The 19,565-nt window shown below is 42.3% G+C and overlaps 1 protein-coding gene across 2 annotated transcripts in view; it reads right to left on the minus strand.

Annotated features, from left to right (window-relative positions):
- The window catches only part of CYFIP1 (cytoplasmic FMR1 interacting protein 1), a 546,797-nt gene that overhangs the window by 473,616 nt on the left and 53,616 nt on the right, over window positions 1–19,565 (minus strand). For both annotated transcript variants that reach the window (XM_069204288.1, XM_069204289.1), the window contains exons 5-6: window positions 10,525–10,626; window positions 5,245–5,426 (exon numbers count right to left, since the gene is read on the minus strand). In XM_069204288.1, coding sequence (XP_069060389.1) covers window positions 5,245–5,426; window positions 10,525–10,626 — 284 coding nt within the window. The remainder of the gene's footprint in view (window positions 1–5,244; window positions 5,427–10,524; window positions 10,627–19,565) is intronic.

Genomic DNA, 19,565 nt, shown 5'->3' on the forward strand with positions numbered 1-19,565 from the left:
TGTTCAGTTGTCAGCTCGCCAGAAGGGAGGAATAAGTATTAAAAATAGCTTGACCTGGTCAAATAAGACTCGCCCATGCAAGTGGTCGAGTGGATTTTTCAAACCCTGCATAGGATTCACAAGGCAAAAAAGTACACTTCACCATGATGTGAAAGTATTTGCCAGAACACAATGAACTAGATTAAGATTACATACCAAGTGAACTGTTTTGTGCACAGGTAAGGTGGACTAACTAACCACAGGAGTCACTTAAAATAACACTGGATCATAGCATTTTCTTGGAAATTCAATAAGCTCCTTATGCTATCAGGTAGGATTTGCATGAATCAAAGTGCATCCTAGACCTGACCAGGTGAGACAAGAAAGATAAAACTTCAACGAGAAGAGGTTGAGATCTTTATCAATGGCATATCAGGTGACGTTTGCACTTGCAATGATTGACTTACTCCTAGTTACCTGAATAACCAAGTGAGCCCTTGACAAGTTTAGGACCACCTCTTCACAAGCTTCTGCTCCTTCTGCAGAGCTAGGCACACATTTTCCCTCTCTCGGTAGGCAGGCTTTGTTGCTCACAGTGAAACCTACGTTCCCCTAGCACAAAGTGCAGACTTCAGGTGATGTCCCGTAGTCATTGGAAGACTGGCTAGCATGCTGAAACCTGTCCTTGTCGCACAGCAGTCCTTAAGTACTCTGCAGCACACTACCTTCAATGGTCATAAAAGATATGATTAAAGCTTTGTCTCACCTTTGCAGCTCACATACCCAATATTTGGAATGTTTTCACATGCATAATAAAATACTACTTTTACTCCCTGCTTTTAAAGCAAGCCAGGGCATCTTGGAAATAACAATATTTGTTTAATGGACTTCAAACATTTTTATCTGGCCACAGAATGACTGAAAGTCAAATATAGGACACTATATATAACACAGCTTGGTCCCCCACCATGTCCCTGAGGTTAGAAGGAGGGTTTTTCTGGTGTGGCGGGCGGCCAACAGTTTCAGAGGGTGGGACAAGAAACTAACCAAACAGACTCCACTATGGAGGGGCCAATGGCTGATTCACACTGCGGGACTGGAAGGAGTCCAGTGTTGGAATCTGGCTGGGATCACAACACTGGGGGCATATGGCAGGGTTTCCATGTGCAGTCTTTTTAAGACCTGCAACCCCACTTTAGCCTTTCCAGGACCCAGTTTCATAAATACGGCAACCACTTATGCAGAACCAGACACACCTTACTAACCTGCCTGATTTTAGCCCCCTAGATGTAAAATTGTGATGGGACCTCACAGATCTATTGTTCTTTGGTTTTTAATGCGCCTGAGAGTCTTGAAGATTTCTGGCGGAAATGGGAGCAGTAGTTGTGTAGTCTGGAGGGCACTGAATGGAGGAAGGCATGAATGGACCCCATACAACTGCTATATCAGCACTAATTCAAACGATACCACTGCACTATCTGCACACAACATACTTGGAACTGTAGGCATTTTCCCTGAACCCAAAGGTGCCCGGCGTTCCGGCCCAGGGACAGGCCTTCTTCCACATGGTTTGGCAGTGCCCTGAGGTCACACATTACTGGAAGTGGGTTGACCAATCCTTGACCAGGGTCCTGGATAGACCTGACACCAAAAGTGGCCTTCCTGGGAATGATGGATGAGTTTGGAGGCATGAGATTCGACAGGATACTGGTAGGTTTAACAGCAATGATCACTAAGAGAGACACATAAATAAATGGAAGTCGCAATATCCTCCAATGCTGGTCAAGTGGAGATCAGGCATGGACAGGTGTACTAAACAGGAGGAATCGATCTGCACTGCCAGGGGCTGTCCACAACCATTTCATAAAATTTGTGGTAAATGGTGGAAGTACTATAGATTGAATAATGTACTGAAGGCTGCGTCTTCAGAGAGTTGTGCTCCTCTGTCAACCGAGGGGAGAACTGAGGGTGTGTGGAGGTGACACAGAATGGGACTGAAGCTCTCTTTTGCATTTTGTTAATGTACTTAACATTCAAAGCCAATAAGGTTTATCTTAAAAAAAAAAATACATTTAAAAAAAAGACAGTAGTAAAAAAATAACAAATAACATGCAATCACTATCACCCCATGAAGGCCCATAGCCACATACGTCAACAAAGAAACAAATCAAAGACCGAGACTGAATAAGCCTAGTTTTAGATTCAGTGAATCCAGGAAAAAGTTAATTATTTCATAATGGAAAGGGAATGTCATTTAGAATGTTTCCTTTGCAGTGCGTGATAATAATATTTACTTTAAAAAATAATTGTTACTACAATCGATTGTAACAGTCACTTAGTCATCAAAAGAAGCATTTCACACAAAAAAATTAAAAACACACAGGGGTAACCAAGCTAGAAAGTGGCTACTTTCCTACACTATTTTTGTACAACCAAGTGTTTTCTTTCCTGTGTGTAGTGTGTGACTATAGTGGTATTGCATGAGCTTTGCATGTCTCTCTTGCACACCTCCCTCAGTTCCTGGAAGGGGAGATCCTCATAAGGAAAATCCATGTTCTGAGATGTACTAGGTACTGAAGACAAGTTACGAGTGGTGTAGGGTGTGCCTAACCTCTAGTCTCTTTTTGGAGAAGTTTGGAGCAGTGGCTATGCCAGACCCCTCTCTTACCCAATTTTCAAGAGTCTATCCCTGCTACTAGGTATAGGTGTAAACCTAACTAGTAAGTGGTCTTTCTTGCAGAAAGCACCAAGTGCAAGAGTGGTAAGGCAATTGGAAGTGCTTCTCCCACTTCTGCACCACCAATATAGGAAGCAGGCCTGGTGTGTGGTGGGTACCCAAGTAGTTACACCTTATAGCAGATCCAGGTACCCCCTCTCATTGAAGTGCAGGCAGTGTATAGAAGCCAGGCTCTCTAGAGGTAGCTGTGGATGAGCAGCAAGGCTTATCTAGGAGACATGCAAAGCTCATGTAATACCACTACAGTCACACAGTACTTGCACACAAGTTGGTGCCTCAATCAAGACAGGTGAAGCTTCTTCACATCTCTTAATTCAACCGATCTGATAGCTTGATCCCCTCTGTTTTTTAATCTATCCATGAGTCATTCCTGAAGCTAATGAACCTTCTTTTATAACATTCGGAAGTGCAAGTCTCCTCTTCAATAAACCTTTTTTAACCCCTTTTACTTGCATCTATAGTTGCATTCAAGATGTCAGGATGACACAGCAGAATGTAACCTCTTATACCTTTATTTGTCTCTACATCACATTCTCAGGTTGACTTACCTCCTGATCACTTCGTCATTTTAAAGTGAACAGATCATTCCCAGGGTCACAATCATTTTCTATTTCCAAAATTCTATTAAAATTACCAAATGTTGGGATTATAGGCGTTGAACATTGTAGGAGTCACCGCTACATCTTGCAAGGCTAGGAGATGGATGAATATTTGCAGTTTTGTTTACAGCTCTGGAATTCATCCCTTGCCAGAGCATAGCCTCTTTACCATACTTTTTTATGGTGGCTGTCTTGCATCTTTACATTGCTCACATTTAAAAAAAAAACTACTTTTCTTTCTTTTTGGTTAAGTACTTCATGGAAGTGCATGTGTTTTCCAGCTTCCTCCTCATATGCTGCTCGCTCTCACTCATGTACTTCATCCCAGCAATATAACCACCCCCCGCCCCCAGGATTCTACTTCTTGTGCTTCTTCCCCTACTCTCCCGCCCCCATGGTTTTCTCTAAAGTGTGTGCTACTTTTCCCATCCTCCGCCCACCTAGCTTTATTTTTATTTTATCTCCCTGCCCACTCTACATGCTTTACCCATTAGCTCACCTCACCCAAGGTTGTTTTTTTAGGGTTTTTCTACAAGACAGAGCAAGCACGGTCTGTTGTGTGTCGACAGTTAGTTTACAGTGGGCTTCGAGCCCACCAATTACTTACCATTGGTTGGCTTAATTATCACTCTCACTTGTTTGCTTCTTATTCGTTAGCTTGTGCGGACTTTGCTTCCTCTTCTTGGGTTTGTCCTTCCCCGGAGCATGGGTGCATTTCTGTGTCCTTACACTGTTTGTTTTATTCAGGTGCTTTTTCTTTTTAGCTTAAGCACTCTACAAGAGTACATGTGTTTTCCAGCTATCTTCCTATATCCTAGTGGTCTTCTCTTACCCTCTCTGCACTGCTCTCTCACCCCTATGTGCTTCTCCTTCCTAGACCTCCTCAGTGAAGCGCTGGCCCTCGTGTGCTCCCCCACCCACGCTGTTTTCTCACCTTTGTGCTTCTACCCCTCCAAATGTGCCCTCTCACCCATTTTTCTTTTCTTTACAAGCTCTGCTCTACTCTCTCTCCCTGTTTGCTCCCCTCACACCCTCTGCATTGCTTCCTCCTATCCAGGGCCTTCATGTGGTTTTTGTGCCACGGTGTTGCTTTAACACTCTTTGCCTCAACTGGATCAGCAAATAAAAAGAATAAGAAGCAGCTGTGCCGTTTTCAAGGTGCTACAGGAACGGTAAACACTTTTAAAAACTGACACAACGGGCTTTTAAAATTTTATTTAGCACTGCTGCACTGTTTGGGGATAATGCATGGCAAAGCTAAATCCATTCATGAAGCCAACGGATACCAAAGGCAAGACCTACAGGTTTTGTCAATGCTTGTTTTTATTTTAGCACTGTTTGGAGGGTACAACAACAAATTGCTGTTGACCCGTCCACCTTACAAAAAGTGGCTTGCATGCTATTCTGATTTTATTTTGTTCTTTTTTATTTTTTTTATTTACAGATGCAAGATGGCTCCATAAATGAAAAAAACATAGTTCCTACGTCAGTTGGTAGCCGGGCGCATATTTTATCATGCATGCACGCATTTAAGAAATTACACGGCCGGCAGCAGTGGCCACATCTTCGGGCCTTTTATTTTTTTTTGTTTTGCCCTATGCTGCAGAATATCAGCAATAAATGCATTTTGCTAATGCTGGACCACATTGCCAAAAATCAATGTAAAGCCAATAGGTCTAAAAGATGAGACCTATTGGCCTTACCAATGTTTGCTTTATATATGTACACCTCCGCATTGTAAACATCCTTGGACACATGGCTTCTTAGTAATGCTATGCTCGGGGTTAAGTCTGCGTTACTGACAGCCCTAAATAAAAGGAGAATAGAATTTGAATCCCCTCAAGCTTCAACAGTGGAACTGTAAAAAAGCATGTGCTCCTCTCTCACCACACACACTTAGGCTTAATGTACTAAAAGAACAACTCTCACCTTTTGTATGCAGAGTGGTCGTTTTTAACACTGCATTTCATGTTTTTCAGCTCGTCTAAAACTGCGAACATGTTGATGAACTTGCCCAAAGTAAGAAGGTAGGCCTCCGACACAAAGTCTTTTCTCCTTTCAGCATGACACAAACGTCTGACCTCAGCACAGAAACGGTCAATCGCAGTCCTCTGTCAGAAAAGAAAAGGCTGTACTGAGAACACTAGCGAAACCACTTCTGTTTTCGGTTGTAGGTGACTCAAAAAACATTATTCATTTGCACATTTGATGAACCTACAAGCATTATATATATCCCGCAACCAGGTGAGTCCAGCAGACGTAACAGTATATTGCTTTCAAACATATGCCATAGCTGGAAAAAGTTGTAGAAGAAAATGTGGAAAGAAATGGCTCTTTTTTCACCTTAATTTCAATATTTTTTTATTTTAGCCATTACTTTCTGTAGCAAAACCTTGAAGGATCTACACAACTGACCCCATGCTGAATTTAGAATGTGGTCTACTTTTCAGAAATGTTTAGCTGTCCGGGGATCCAGCATTGGTTTCACACCCATTTCTGGCACTAACTCGAAGGAGGCTGAAAGCACAATTTTTTTTTAAAAATGGGGTATGTCCCAGTAAAATGCCAAAATTGTGTTGAAAAAAGTGGTTTTCTGATTCAAGTCTGCTTGTTCCTGAAAGCTGGAAAGATGGTGATTTTAGCACCGCAAACCCTTTGTTGATGTCATTTTCAGGAAAAGAACCACAAGCCTTCTTCTGCAGACCTTTATTCACATTATTATTATTATTATTTTTTTTTTTAAATCAATGAAATTTTAGCTGCATTTTGGCTAATTTACTGGCCTCCTCCAAGGGAATCCACAAACTCTGGGTACCTCTAGAATCCCTAGGATGTTGGGGAAAAAAGGACGCAAATTTGGAATTGGTAGCTTATGTGGACAAAATGTTATAAGGGTCTAAGCCAAACTGCCCCAAATAGCCAAAAGAAAAAAGGCTCAGCCCTCGAGAGGAAAAGGCCTAGCAGCAAAGGGGCTGAGTTCGCTGAACTGATTCTAATATGCCCAGATGGTGCGATACACCCTGCTTCTCAGTCAGTAGGCACCTAACTGAATATAAAAGGCCTGGGAAAAAAGAAGAGATTGTCAAATATATAGTTCTTTACAAAAAGGACATTCAAAAGGGAGAAACCTGAGATTGTGCCAAATAATTGTGACCTGTCCCTGTTGGCATGTAAACATAAAAATCTGTAATTATTTTTGAACAAAGTAACTTTGACATATGCCTCTAGTGGGCCCTCATCCAGACTGTCACACATTACTGCCACATAGTGGGCGTCTCATTTTTCAACAACTATTGTCATAACTTTGCTGGTTAATCCATTCAACACGTTTTGCTTCAGGATGCCAAGAATGGTCTCACTTTTGAGCTAATGGCCAGCCCATTGGGTAAAGAACCTGGACCCACAGACTTGTTTAAGTCGAATACTAACCTTTCAGCTCCGCTGCTTATCACGGTCCATATTAACAGCTGGCACATCAGCTTCCTAGACCCTGATCAGCCTCCATTATCGTTTCCATTTTCAAGAATGGTAATCGGCTAATACCACAATCTTGCAGACCGATATACTTACTGAGCACAGGATTGTGGAATGGATGGAAAAAAATGAGATTTTCAATGTATTCCAATATGAGTTCAGAGAGGGACTGGACACAATGGTGCAATGCTTGAACATCCATCTTATTATTGGTAAATATACCATAAGAAAGCACTGTCCATTGCACTTGGCCTTGATGGACCTTTCAAGTGCGTTTGACTGGGTTAATCAATTAAAACTCTGGAACCACCTACTTCAGATCAGCCTAGACAACCAAATAGTGAATGTCATATCCGATTTATATTCTGACATGACGATGAGGGTTTGATATGGACCTAACAGCGAGTGCAAACTAGGAGGTTGGAGTACTCCTGGGTTGTGTTCCTGCTCCGGTTAAATGTATTCTTTTTTTATTTATTTTTTTACAGAATTTTATTGAATTTTTTTGCATCAATACCTACAAACAGTACATTATTAAAACAACAGTGTGTTGTCAGGAGTATTTCAGAGAAGGTCTATAGTACCTCCTATTATATCCGGATAGCCCTTGTAAGTCGAATCTACAGTACAATGCAACCGCCCTCTCCTGATTCCTCTACTAGTATTATAGTGTAGTCAGTGTCTTGTTTCTCAAACTTCATAACCATTAAAGCCTGTACTTCCCTCAACCCTTTCTGTGGGACTGTCCTAGTCACAGCACACCTGATTCTTGGTGTTAGGGCACAGGGATTTCTGCAATCTGCAGGATTTGCGGATGGTATGTGATCCTGGCAGTTCTTCGGCTTTCATTTACGGGATGTTCCCCACCCTCGTAGATAGGCCCAAACATTTTTTCTGTTGTGGCACATCTCCTACTTCACCCAGAAGAGGTTTCTGCTCCTCAGATCTCCTAATCTTTGAGGGCATCTGCTAAGGCCACCCATGACAGTGCTCCCATGCTTGAAGCACCTCCCCTCCTGGCCTCTCTGAGTCTAACATCTGATTCATATCCCACCCATTTGTTGCATTCTGTCTTCCAAGCGGCTATGCGAGGACCCCCTCTGCTGTTCCAGTTTCTGGTTATTTCCCTTTTTCTGAGCGCACAGGCTAAGTATTGGAATGGGATAGTGATCTAATTTTTAGATGTGTGTGGAAACTAGCTCAGCAAGCATCAGTCCGCCGAACATGGGACCTCAGAGCCAAGACTGTTTCTGTGATTCCCTTCCAAAAGCCCTCCTCCCCGCACAGGGCAACCCCAGAGCATGTGAAAAAAAAGTGGCCCTTAATTCATTACAACAAGCACATTTAGCTATGTGATACATCTTATTAATTTTCTCTGGTATAAGGTATGCTGTATGTAATATATAGAAATGAATTAGCTCAAACCAGGTATTTCTTGTGGCCTTCGTTGTATTATATTCAATGTTTTCCCAGTTCTTGTCCCCAATCGTCTTACCAAGGTCTGTTTCCCACTTATCTTTCAGGCCCTCCAGTGGCTTCATTACTTCCCTCCTTAGCCTCCCATATATGCAGGTCATTGCTTTGACTGTCACTGATGCCATCACTCGATATCAACATCTAATTGATTGGTGTGGTTTCTCTATCCCAGCCTTCCAGTGTAATTTAATAGCTGCAGTAACTGCTCTATGTAAAAGAAAGTGACTTCTTGGCAATTCATACTGGGCCCTAAATTCTATGAACGAAAGTAGCACTCCGTTACCATAGAGTGCTCTCATCCCGGTCGGCCATGCTTCCTTCCAGGACCACAACCCTCTCCAAGATCCTCCGTGTGGAAGCTCCTCCAAAAATTCTAACGTGACGTCTGGAGAGTATGGGATCTTTCTGGATATTTTCCGGAGGTGTCTTGCCCAGCACTGTTGTGTAACTTGGAATTCAGGTTTGTTTCCACTATCAGTGTCTGGGAGCCGCAGAATCGCTCTACACAAAGCACTAGGTCTGGGACCAATATGGGGAGGTATCCTCCCGGTGCTCTCCTTCCCGCTACCCACTGTGTAAGCCTTTGCAGCTGGGCTGCCAGATATTAAGCGTCTAACTCTGGGACTACCATAGCTCCCTCTGTTGTTGGTCTCTGCAGTGTGGTCAGGGCTACTCAACGGAGGCTAGAGCCCCATATGAACCCAGTTATTATCTTATCAATTTCCCTAAAGTATGTCCTAGGAACAAATGTATTCTTTATATTAATAATTTTAAGTTATTTTTGGTCAACAGTGACCAAGATGTGTCTTTAATTCATCACAAATCAATACCTGCACATATCCATGGATGATGCCGTGCTTCTAGCACACACCCTTAAGGCCTTAAAAAAATCAGGTGGACTATATTACAAGTTTAATGATGGATTTAAAGCTTGAGACCAATTTGTCTAAATCACAAGTTATATCTTGTGGACCAAACAGTGAAGAAGACCACTTTCAATGAAAGGAAATACCCGTGAGAAAGTGTACCACTTCCCATATCTCAGTATTGTTACTGATTTTGCAAATTAATGGACTTCATCTATATTACTGTGTGTTAAATGTTCAGCCAATCAGTGGGTGCATTTTATGTTAAAATCAAATTAGACAGTAAATCAATGATGCCTTTGCCTGAAGTTTACAACACACAATATGTACAGAGTGCCTTACATGGCCCTAAAGTGAGGGATTATTACAGCACAAACTGTCTACAACTCTAGGAGAATCGTTTTATGTTGCCAATATAACAGTGCATCTGTCTATGTATGCCCTTGTGACCAGTTTCTATTGCATTTTGTTTTCTTTGGTGAATTTTACTATATTTATGCCAAACGTTTTTTTAATTCCTCTCTTGAAACAATCAATTTTAGGAAATGCTGACCAGCGTTATGTTTTCTACAGATGCTATAGGTGTAGGATGTCTTCTTTGCGTTTAGATCATTCTTAAAGTCTGCAGTGAGACACAGGAATTCTGTGCTTTGTTAACTGATGAGTAACAATATATAAATATATATGTCATGGTACTTTTATGATTAGATTTTTATATTTGAATAAAGCTTATTTTGAATTTATGAGATTCTTGAAGCCTTCAAATCTCACAGGATGATGTCCGTGCTGTTAAAACCACAACAAATAAAATATATACAAAACACATGTACACATATTGTTGTACTTGAACTATTACTGCACATATCTTTTCTGTTTGGATTAAAATACTTATATTACAAATATGGTCCAGTCTCATCAATTAACCAGAGCATGCCATTATTTACTAAACATGCATCTTCCTGATAAAAAAAAAAGGTTTCAATAAGAACTAAATATTAATGTGAACCACAAGTATGATAGCTTGGGAACACAGTAAACATTCAGCCACAACAACCAAGCAGTTGGATGTAAAGCAAAACGAACTATTGTACGCTTCATTTTGACATAGACATGCCTACAACACAGTATCACGTTTGCCGCAACAAGAGTAGCGCAGTCATCAGGTTTTTCACATACATACTAGCAGCAGTAATGTGCTACACAAATGTGAAATACAATATGATATAATAACAGGTTATATAAATTATTTTTAAATTATGGACTAGTATTAATATATTTCAAGTTAATAATAGTCTTGTCATTTGAAGCATAACTCAAGCAATACTGAGATGTTCTTGCTTATTCCTGTAAAGGATTTAGGAGTTCTAAAACTCTTTTTTTTATTATCACTTACCTGAAAGTACATAAAATTCATCAGCTTGGTAACTTCAGGTTCCAACACCTCCACTGTCTTCTCATAAATCTCCACTCGGTTTGGCTGTTCATTACACTTCACCTAGAAGCAGGAAAATAGTTATCATTCTCTGAATTCACAATACCACAAAAGCAGGTCTGCTTTAGAGAGGTTCACCAAAGGAAACATGTTGTGGTTAAAACATTGACAGGTCTTGAATAATCGCACACATGCGGTATACCTCAATCATGCTAATCAGAGGTATAGCTATTTGTGTATTTGTTTCTAACCTATATCTCTCAGTGAAGACCCAATACAATCCACCAAAATGGCAAGCACTAGAAAAGTAACAAAATCTGCTGGCTTGAAAAGGTTGTGCAGTTTTTTAATATTAAAAATGATTCCAGTATTCTTACTACACCAATCTGAATCCTGCAGAGACAACGAAAACAGCTATAGGCATTACAGCAGAGAAACTACCAATTTGCAAACGTGAAAAGGCTACCACTTTTTTTGGTGAACAAACTCAATTGGCTAGTAAATCGGTTTTTGAAGCCCATATTTGCTAATCAATATCTGAGTGCATCTCACTTGGCCTTTTAGGTGCACTGGTAGGGGATCCATTTTCACAAGTATGCGGATGACACCTGCCTCCTTTTCAGCCTGCCCCACGATTTTAACAAGGTGAAAATTGGTTAGTGTTACCGTTTCACTGTCAGGGAAACTGGCTAACATTAGGAAGCAGATACCTGATAACTTCGTATTGACCAAAAACTCTAGTCAAATCAAAAGATACTTTATTTGATCTACACAAGACCATAAAAGTGCATAAAAACAATTATTACACACAGTACATAAATACCAAAGCATTAAAAGCATCAATAAAAACATTTAAAAAGTCATAAATAGTGCAATCTCAATTAACGCCCTTACTCACTATGGGGGTCATTATGATACTGGTGGCCGGCGGTATGTTGGCGGTAACACCGCCAACAGGCTGGCGGTGTTCTGCCAGCAATTATGACCGTGGCGGAATTGCCACGGCCATACCGCCTGCCCCTCCACTTTCCCGCCAGGATTCCGCCTGGCAGTCATAATCCCCAGGGCAGCGGTGCCAGCACCGCTGCCCTGGGGATTATGAGTCCCCGACCGCCGGCCTGTCCATGGAAAGGCCGGCGGTAAGGGGACTTGGGGTGCCCCTGGGGGCCCCTGCACTGCCCATGCACTTAGCATGGGCAGTGCAGGGGCCCCCAGGCATAGCCCCGTCGTGCATTTCACTGCCTGAATTTCGGGCAGTGAAATGCGCAACAGGTGCTACTGCACCCGCTGCACATCAGCATTGCCGCCGGCTCTATTACGAGCCGGCTGCAATGTTGATGTGACATTTCCGCTGGGCCAGCGGAAATGTCATAATAGGGAGACAGAAATACCGCTGGCAATGGCGGTATTCTGTCTCCCGCGGTCTCTACGGTCTTTTGAAAAGACCGCTGAGGTCGTAATGACTCCCTATATGTGCAAAACAGTCTAAAATAACCTGCACGCCTCTTAGTTCATCAGACTGACCATAATATATTTTCCTACGAGAGGAACAGTAAAAACATCTAAAAAACGGTCCTATGATAAAATGCAAGGTGCATATAACAAATAAAACACACTCATGTTACCACCAGTAATTTCCTTAGCTTTAAGAGGAAGCTAGGAAACATGCAACGGTATAAGTTGTATGACCATCCGAAAGTAGCTGTAAAAACATCAGGGTGGGCCTCACCTGTACAAAGATTTCAACAATGGGAATAAAAACATTTGACAAGGGATTTCATAAAAAAACTACTACAAAAAAAATGCAGCAAATCGTGTGGGGAAATATCACAAGTGCAGGGACTCAGCTTACTGCTCCACAAAAACAAGCTCTGGGTAAGCCAACAAAAAGGGGATCTGATTACATCTAAATTTGGTTAGGAGAAAGCAATAGTGAGGATTGAGCAAATTAAGCAGGTAAGGTTCACTAGAGGGACATGTCGTAAGCAAACCGGGACCATGAACCAGGGGTTTAATGAGCTCAATAGCTGCCCTTTCCATTTGTCTCTGCAAAAAGACATTTCCCGAGTCCACACAATGTCTGCCTTTGTTACAGAAAGAGGCGACTTGTACAGGGCAGGCCCACCAAGTTGTGCAAAATGTCCCTAATATACTTTAGCCACCTAACTGATTTCCAACCATCCAGAGCAAGACAATCCGTAATGATCTCTCTCCCTAACTTCTTTTCTGTATGCACCCATATAGTCAGCTATATAATCAACGGGTGAAGGGCAATAAGGTCTGATAAATAAAGATAACCCTATTTCCTAATGAACCACAAATGCTGATGCAGAGGTTGGGACAGCAAGAAGGAACCAACAAATGCTGTTCTTAGCCACTTGAGGTTCCTTAATGTTAGCAGAGCCCCATACATCACTGTCATAATTAACCACTGAGACAGATTTCGCCTGATAAATTGTTAACAGGGCACCAAGTGGCTTACTACCTATTCTTGTTGAAAAAGAAAACAAAGCACCAATAGTTTTTAACAGGGCGGTCTTCTATGCTTTAACCAAGGTGCCCCAAGTGATTCATTCATCAAAAACAATGTCCAAATAAGCACAAGTCTGGACCCTGGACAGCCTGTTACGTGGCACAGAAAATTATCTTGTCCTGGTCTTCTTGGGGCCTAGAACAACCACCTAGGACTTGCTATAGTTAGTAGAAAGATCTAGATTATTCATAAATCCTACAAAACCACCAAGTAAAGGCTGAAGCCCCAGGGCTTTCCTTGCCAATAATACGGTATCATCTGCATACAGTAATGCGGGGATCTGGCAAGAACATATTTGTGGGCAATCCAGTGGGTTATCCAACAATCTGGTCCACAGGTCGTTCACGTACAACGTGAACAAAAAAAAGGGCCAATATACAACCCTATTTTACTCAATTGTTCAATCTAAAAGAATCAGAGCAAGCCAATTTGTGGTATAGAGCAATACTGCTCTCATGTCTCTGTGCAAATTGGCAAGAAAACCCACAACAGCCACATCCATACCCATACCCAGGAGAATCTGCCACAGTTTGGACCAATTGACATTTTCAAAGGTGGAGGATAAGTCCATATAAGCTACAAACAAAGATCCTGATTTGGCTACAGTACATTTGTTGATCAGCATATAAAAGTTGAGACACTGATCACATGCACCTAAACCTTGCCGAAGACCGTACTGAAGATCTGATAAGATGGACCCATCCTCTGCCCAAGACATAGAACTTTCCAGGATCACCCTGCCTAACACCTCCACAACTGAATCTATCACTGAAAAGGACCTGTAACAACTTGGGAGATCCATTGAGCCCTGCCTAAAAATGGGAATAAGTACGGATCAAGAATGTGGCGTCCCCATCTGAAGAGCAAGATTTTATAGTCTGGCTAAGTTAGGGACCCATAAACTAGGAAATAACTTAAACAGGTCAGCGGGGACCCCATCCGGGCCAGGGGCTTTGTGGCTTCTCATCCCAACTATAACCTGCTCAAGTTCGTTAGCATAAAAAATTAAGCTGTTCTGATCATGCTGTACGATCATATCTGGTGACTCGCTCAGACCAACTTTATTATGAGTACCATACATATCCTCAAAATGCTCAACCGAAACCTCCGGGGCAATATAGAAGGAAGAAACATGGGCACAGTCATCACCAAAAAGGGGGCAACTGACTACCTCCCAAAACTGCCCATTATCTGCCTTACTAGACACCTCCAGCAGGTCAGCCCAGACAGCCTCCCAAAGTTAAATTTTTCTTTCATTGATCACCTGCTTATAGGCTCCATGCCTACAGGAAATAAGGCAATAATCTTTAGGGTAGGCTTTGACCGCAGACGTTAATAGTTTAGCGCTAAGGGATCATTCTTTATTAAACCATCTAGGTTTGTTATCAATTAACCTTTTGGGAGGCAGGGTCAATCTGGACAAAACATCAGCTTGTATTGCCTGAAATGCACTAAAACAAAGCACCATCATCCAGCTGGTCCCCTACACAAATTTCAAAATCCCTAGCTTTGGCAACAACAAGATTCCTCAGCAAATCATTCAGGACAATTTTCACCCATTTTAATCTTCTTCCTTGATCTACAACTTTGCCATCCAACAGAAATGCAGTACTTTGGATGGAAGGATAGGAAAAAAGGCTGCTAATGCAAAAATGGTAACTAAAACCAGAAATACTGATATCAAAAGAGCCAAACAAACTCCGCAAAGGAGTGGAACAAATAATATAACCTACTGTGGAATTTGCACCGTGACCTACAAATGTCAGGGGAAAAGTGTGATATACAAGCATGACTCTGTCATAACACATTTTAGATTAAACTCGACTAAGATATTGTTTAAACAATCATCCGCCAGTATTTGCTCAAGGTGCAAGATATTAACACCATGTATATAATCACATGCAGAGAAAGAACTCAGGCAAAGGTGGATGTTAGAGTCTCCCACTAGAATCATACCAGCACTGACATCCACCCTATGCTCCAGGTCCAACAAATGTGACCTAAGTTTGTGGAGTGTATCAAAGAAAGCGGAACCATTAGTGGAGTTATAAAAAATGCAATAATGTAAGAGCATCAACGGCAGTTGATGAAATTCAGATAGCTGGCTCATGAGAAGATGTAGCCAATTGTTTAACCCTACAATCTAAGGACAGAGAGACCAGTGTTAACAGGCAACCTTTGGGCCGTACCCTAGGTGGGGGCACCGTAGGGTTAAACAAGCATTTGCAATGCAATAGGTCCTACATTTGCTTGAGTTAGAGCTATTAGCACTGTAAATTTCTTGCCACTTAAATTGAAAATGAAAAGTAAAAACAGTTGACATAAGCAAACCGTTTCAAAGCGCCATGGCCGCCATGAGCACGAAGGTGAGATACAAAAAGATAAAGAAGTTTGCTTGCATCCAAACGTATCAGCAATTGTGCAATTATCCATAAAGCAGGGGCAGTCCGCACGGCGGTAACCAAACCGCCCCAAGGAGGGACAAAACTAAAGTATTTACCAATGATAACAAAGCATTTTTGAAAGGCAAACTCATGAACGAGTGAAAGTGGTAGACGTGGTTAAAAGATCACAATACTTACAACAGTTCAAAGTGCTTGCTCGCTCAACCTAAAAAGGGCTTGCAAACATCCCGAAAAAAGGAACCCTCAGTCTCTCAGGTTTCTTGAAGGGAAACGATTGAAATGTTTTTTGCTTCTCACCTCAGTCACATTCCAGGAGGCTAAATTCAAATCCCGGGTAGCATGCTATTATTCAATAACGTGGGGTTTTCTGATAAAACAGTGGGAAGGATCACCCCTTGACTGCCCAGGGCTCCCTCGCTTTTGTTACTAATGTTTTCACACACACACTATACCTTGACTAGGTGTTCTCATGGGTTTCAGGCAATGAGGCCCTAGTATCTGACAAAACAGGTGAGGGACTATTAAGGTACTGGCACAGACTGACCCAAGCGCGGTATGGTTGTAACCAGGGGGTGAGAGAGTCAATCCACAATACCCAACTCGAACCTGTTACATGATGGCAGCGCAAACACATTAATATTCTGTTGACATTTAGACCTCACATCAGGCTGGCACAAAACTGGAGCAAAAGCCAGCCGATTAAAAAAAAAAAAAAAAAAAAAAAAAAAAACTCAATGAGATCGCCTGGAAAGGTGATGCATAAACCGTTGAATTGGCAATAATTATTTTTTAGAACCACCTGGACAACACCCCTGTGATCAAAATTAACTACAATACAATCCTCAGCACAGTTTTTAGGGGAAGGTCCAAGCCAATCCAATCAACCCTCCAGGCCACTATGACACTGTTTGCTAGGTGATAACCCTCCAGGCTCAAGCAGGACAACCAGTAAGCGACTCTGTACTTTAGGGTACAGTAATCTTCCCTTGCACCAGTCTTCAGTACAGGGACTCCTGTTAGTACTATAAAATAGGATCCGAGGGGAGGTGAGCTTTTAGGGTGACAAATGCAGGGGAGGTACTGACGGTTCTATTTTATTTGCCCCTTCCTCTCGTTCAAAACAAGGCTTTTCTGCAGCCCCATCTTTTACCGCCCCAGGAGTTCTGCGTTACTGGGTAACTCGGGGTGTCAAGGCATGTGGCATAGATTCCAGGAGAACCCAGATATCGTTAATATCATTCGGGTGTGATGGGAACCCCATTTAGCTGCATACTTGGCACCCACTGAGGATAGCACCCGCTACCTGTCGTCCTTTGAGACCTCCATCCCAGACTTAACAAAGGACGGACCGCTAACATTCAAATAATGACCCATCCGCTCCCCTGAAAAATTAGTTCTACAGGAAAACAAATTATTTAAACTGGTCTTGATTGATAACAATTTACCCATGTATTTTTCTATACACTTATCAACCGCCACCTCAACAAGGATTACAACATGGGAGCAAGTTCATTAATGTTCGTATCTGAGAGATTGTCATTGGATAGATTTTGATTAGTACCCTTCTTTGATGCCTGAAGTGTTGTTTTGTCCTTTAATTTAGACCCAGGGCAGTTTGCCAGCATAACCATTTCTTTCCTTTCTTGTGCTTAGACGCAGGGGGACCACTGGCTGTGAGCGAACTCCCAGCCTCTACCACTGCCGGTGAATAATAGATATCAGCAGTAAAAGTCAAAACAGCAGCTGAAACCTTAGTACTAAAACCTCCTTCAGCCATCTGTCCATTATGACCCAACACAGGAGTGTTAACATGTGGAACTACAGTAGGTCCCATAGATTTATAGGGGGAAGTAGACATGGGTCGGATACCCAACCTCTCCTTGCAGGTATTAATTTCATCATTAGTTGCCCCAGGCACTGTGGTTAAATACGAAAGAATAGATGATCTGGAGAGGCCCTTCCCTACAATATCCTTTGTGGACTCCCCCTGAAGCGTACTCCCAGCATTCGAGGAGGTTGTCTTATGTTTGCCCATTTGAACAAAAGCCATCAACCAATCTGCAGAACTTGTTCACCAGTAAGTCCGCAGCCTGAACGCTGTTGCCAAAACTACTACGGCCCCAGGGGCAACAGGGTAAGACTCCACAGAAGAGGGAAGTGATAAATACTAACAACAGTTAGAAGAAGCCCCAGGACTAAAACCAAGGTGGGTGGCCCGGCCCAGCCCAGCTTCCGATGGCCAAAAAAGGACCTAGTGTTGGCCTGGGTCTTTGCTCGATCATGTCCCATACTGCGGGACTCTAGTGGAGCTTATGAGAGTTATACCGCCGGGCCTGCTTCTCCTTGATGCAGTCTGGGAATGAAGTCCCACCTCAGACAGAGAGACAAGACCAGGGCCAGAGTTCAAGTACGGCAGGAGAGAAGACCACAACTGCACACTGTCTATTCAGATTTCGAAGGTCCTGAAGGACTAAGCACATGTTTTTACCAACCTAAACATCCGAGGACAATCTTACCTTAAAAGACCAGTAACACTACATTTTAAGAGACTTCCTAAAATTAAGATGGTTGAGATGCTCACAAACAAGATGAAAGGCTGTTCCATAATGTGGGCCCCAGATTTCTGTGGCCATCCATCAGTAAAGGAAAGTTCCGAACATGGACATGTAGCAGTGTAAGTGAGCTGGAGCATTATGATTGAGGAAGAATACATTTAAAAAAAATTGCCTTCAAGTCACAATTCCTCAACCCATAAAAAAATCCCATGCAAAAGGCACGTCTTGGAACTTAATCAGGTTTTACTAGAGCCAATTGCTCGGTATATTAGACAAGCACATAGTCACAAATTCCAAACCCTGCTCCTTTCAGGACAGCAAACATTTGAATCTACTCGAGTTTGAGTAAAGCTGATTCAGGAAGATCCAGGTAAAGCCCGTTATAATATTCCTTCCAGAATAGTGTGCGTCTCAAGATGACTTTTACATGGTGGGCTTTATTGATGAATAGAAAAGCTTTGCCCATTGTATAGCGTGCACTGATGTGCTCCCAAATGGAAAGATTATCATCACATCATACCCCCCAGACACATCAACATAGGTGTCAAACCTTCACCTGAGAAAGAAGTCTGACTTTGTAGAGATCCCTGAAAGTAGAACTACAATGCAAAGATTTCAAATCGGCTATCTTCTATTTCCATATTTTCTCTAAAGGAAGTGCATCCACTTCCACCTGTGATGGCAACTTCAAGACAGGCAGACATGAAGCTGGGGGCACTGAAAGGACATCTGGCAGTGCACTTCCACAAACAGGCTGCTGGAGAGTGGAAAGCGATGGAGCAGGAGTGTGTGGCAAGTAGAAGCAGAGGACAAAGGGCATACAAGTGAGTGCAAAGGGGCACAGTGAGAAGGAGTACCATCAGAGTAGCAGATAAGAAGAGAACCAGGAGCACAGAATGAATGCAAAGGAGCACCATCAGAAAAGCAGAGAACAGACAGAAAGCAGAGCAGTCTATGTAGAAAGCAAAGAAATACTGGCAGATGAGTGGTGGAAAAAGAGACGATAATGGCAGAGGTTGAAGGTGAAAGAATACCATTTGAGTAGGAGAGATACAGAAAGGGAGAAGACTGGCAAACAGCAAGGCAGAGCTTTAGAAAAGACAGAAGACACTAAGGGGTGCCGTTAATTCCATGAATCAACCATCAGTCCAGATGCAGTTTCTGAGTTCCCATCAGCCATGGTTCCACGGCAAGTGATTAAGGGGTTTCTTTTCTACAGCTACTTTGTATCACTGATGGGTAAATGCCTAACACAAAGGGGGAGGGGCGCCAAGGGGGAAGTAGAAGTAGAGGAGCAATTATAAGAAGCTGAGGGGAGACAAGTTAGTGAGCTCCTCTTAATTTACTGCTACTGCACATACAGGTACTGGTAATCATATGAACACTGAGACAGGTGTTGAGAAGAGTCCCTCCGAACACGGACACCTCATAGCAGAAAGTGTCTCCTGTAGATTAATATAGTCCAGATTAATACATGCCTACCTTTCTATTTGTCTTGGGGTTGTGTAG

The sequence above is a fragment of the Pleurodeles waltl genome, chromosome 8, assembly GCF_031143425.1.
Source record: "Pleurodeles waltl isolate 20211129_DDA chromosome 8, aPleWal1.hap1.20221129, whole genome shotgun sequence".
NCBI classification, from domain to species: domain Eukaryota; kingdom Metazoa; phylum Chordata; class Amphibia; order Caudata; family Salamandridae; genus Pleurodeles; species Pleurodeles waltl.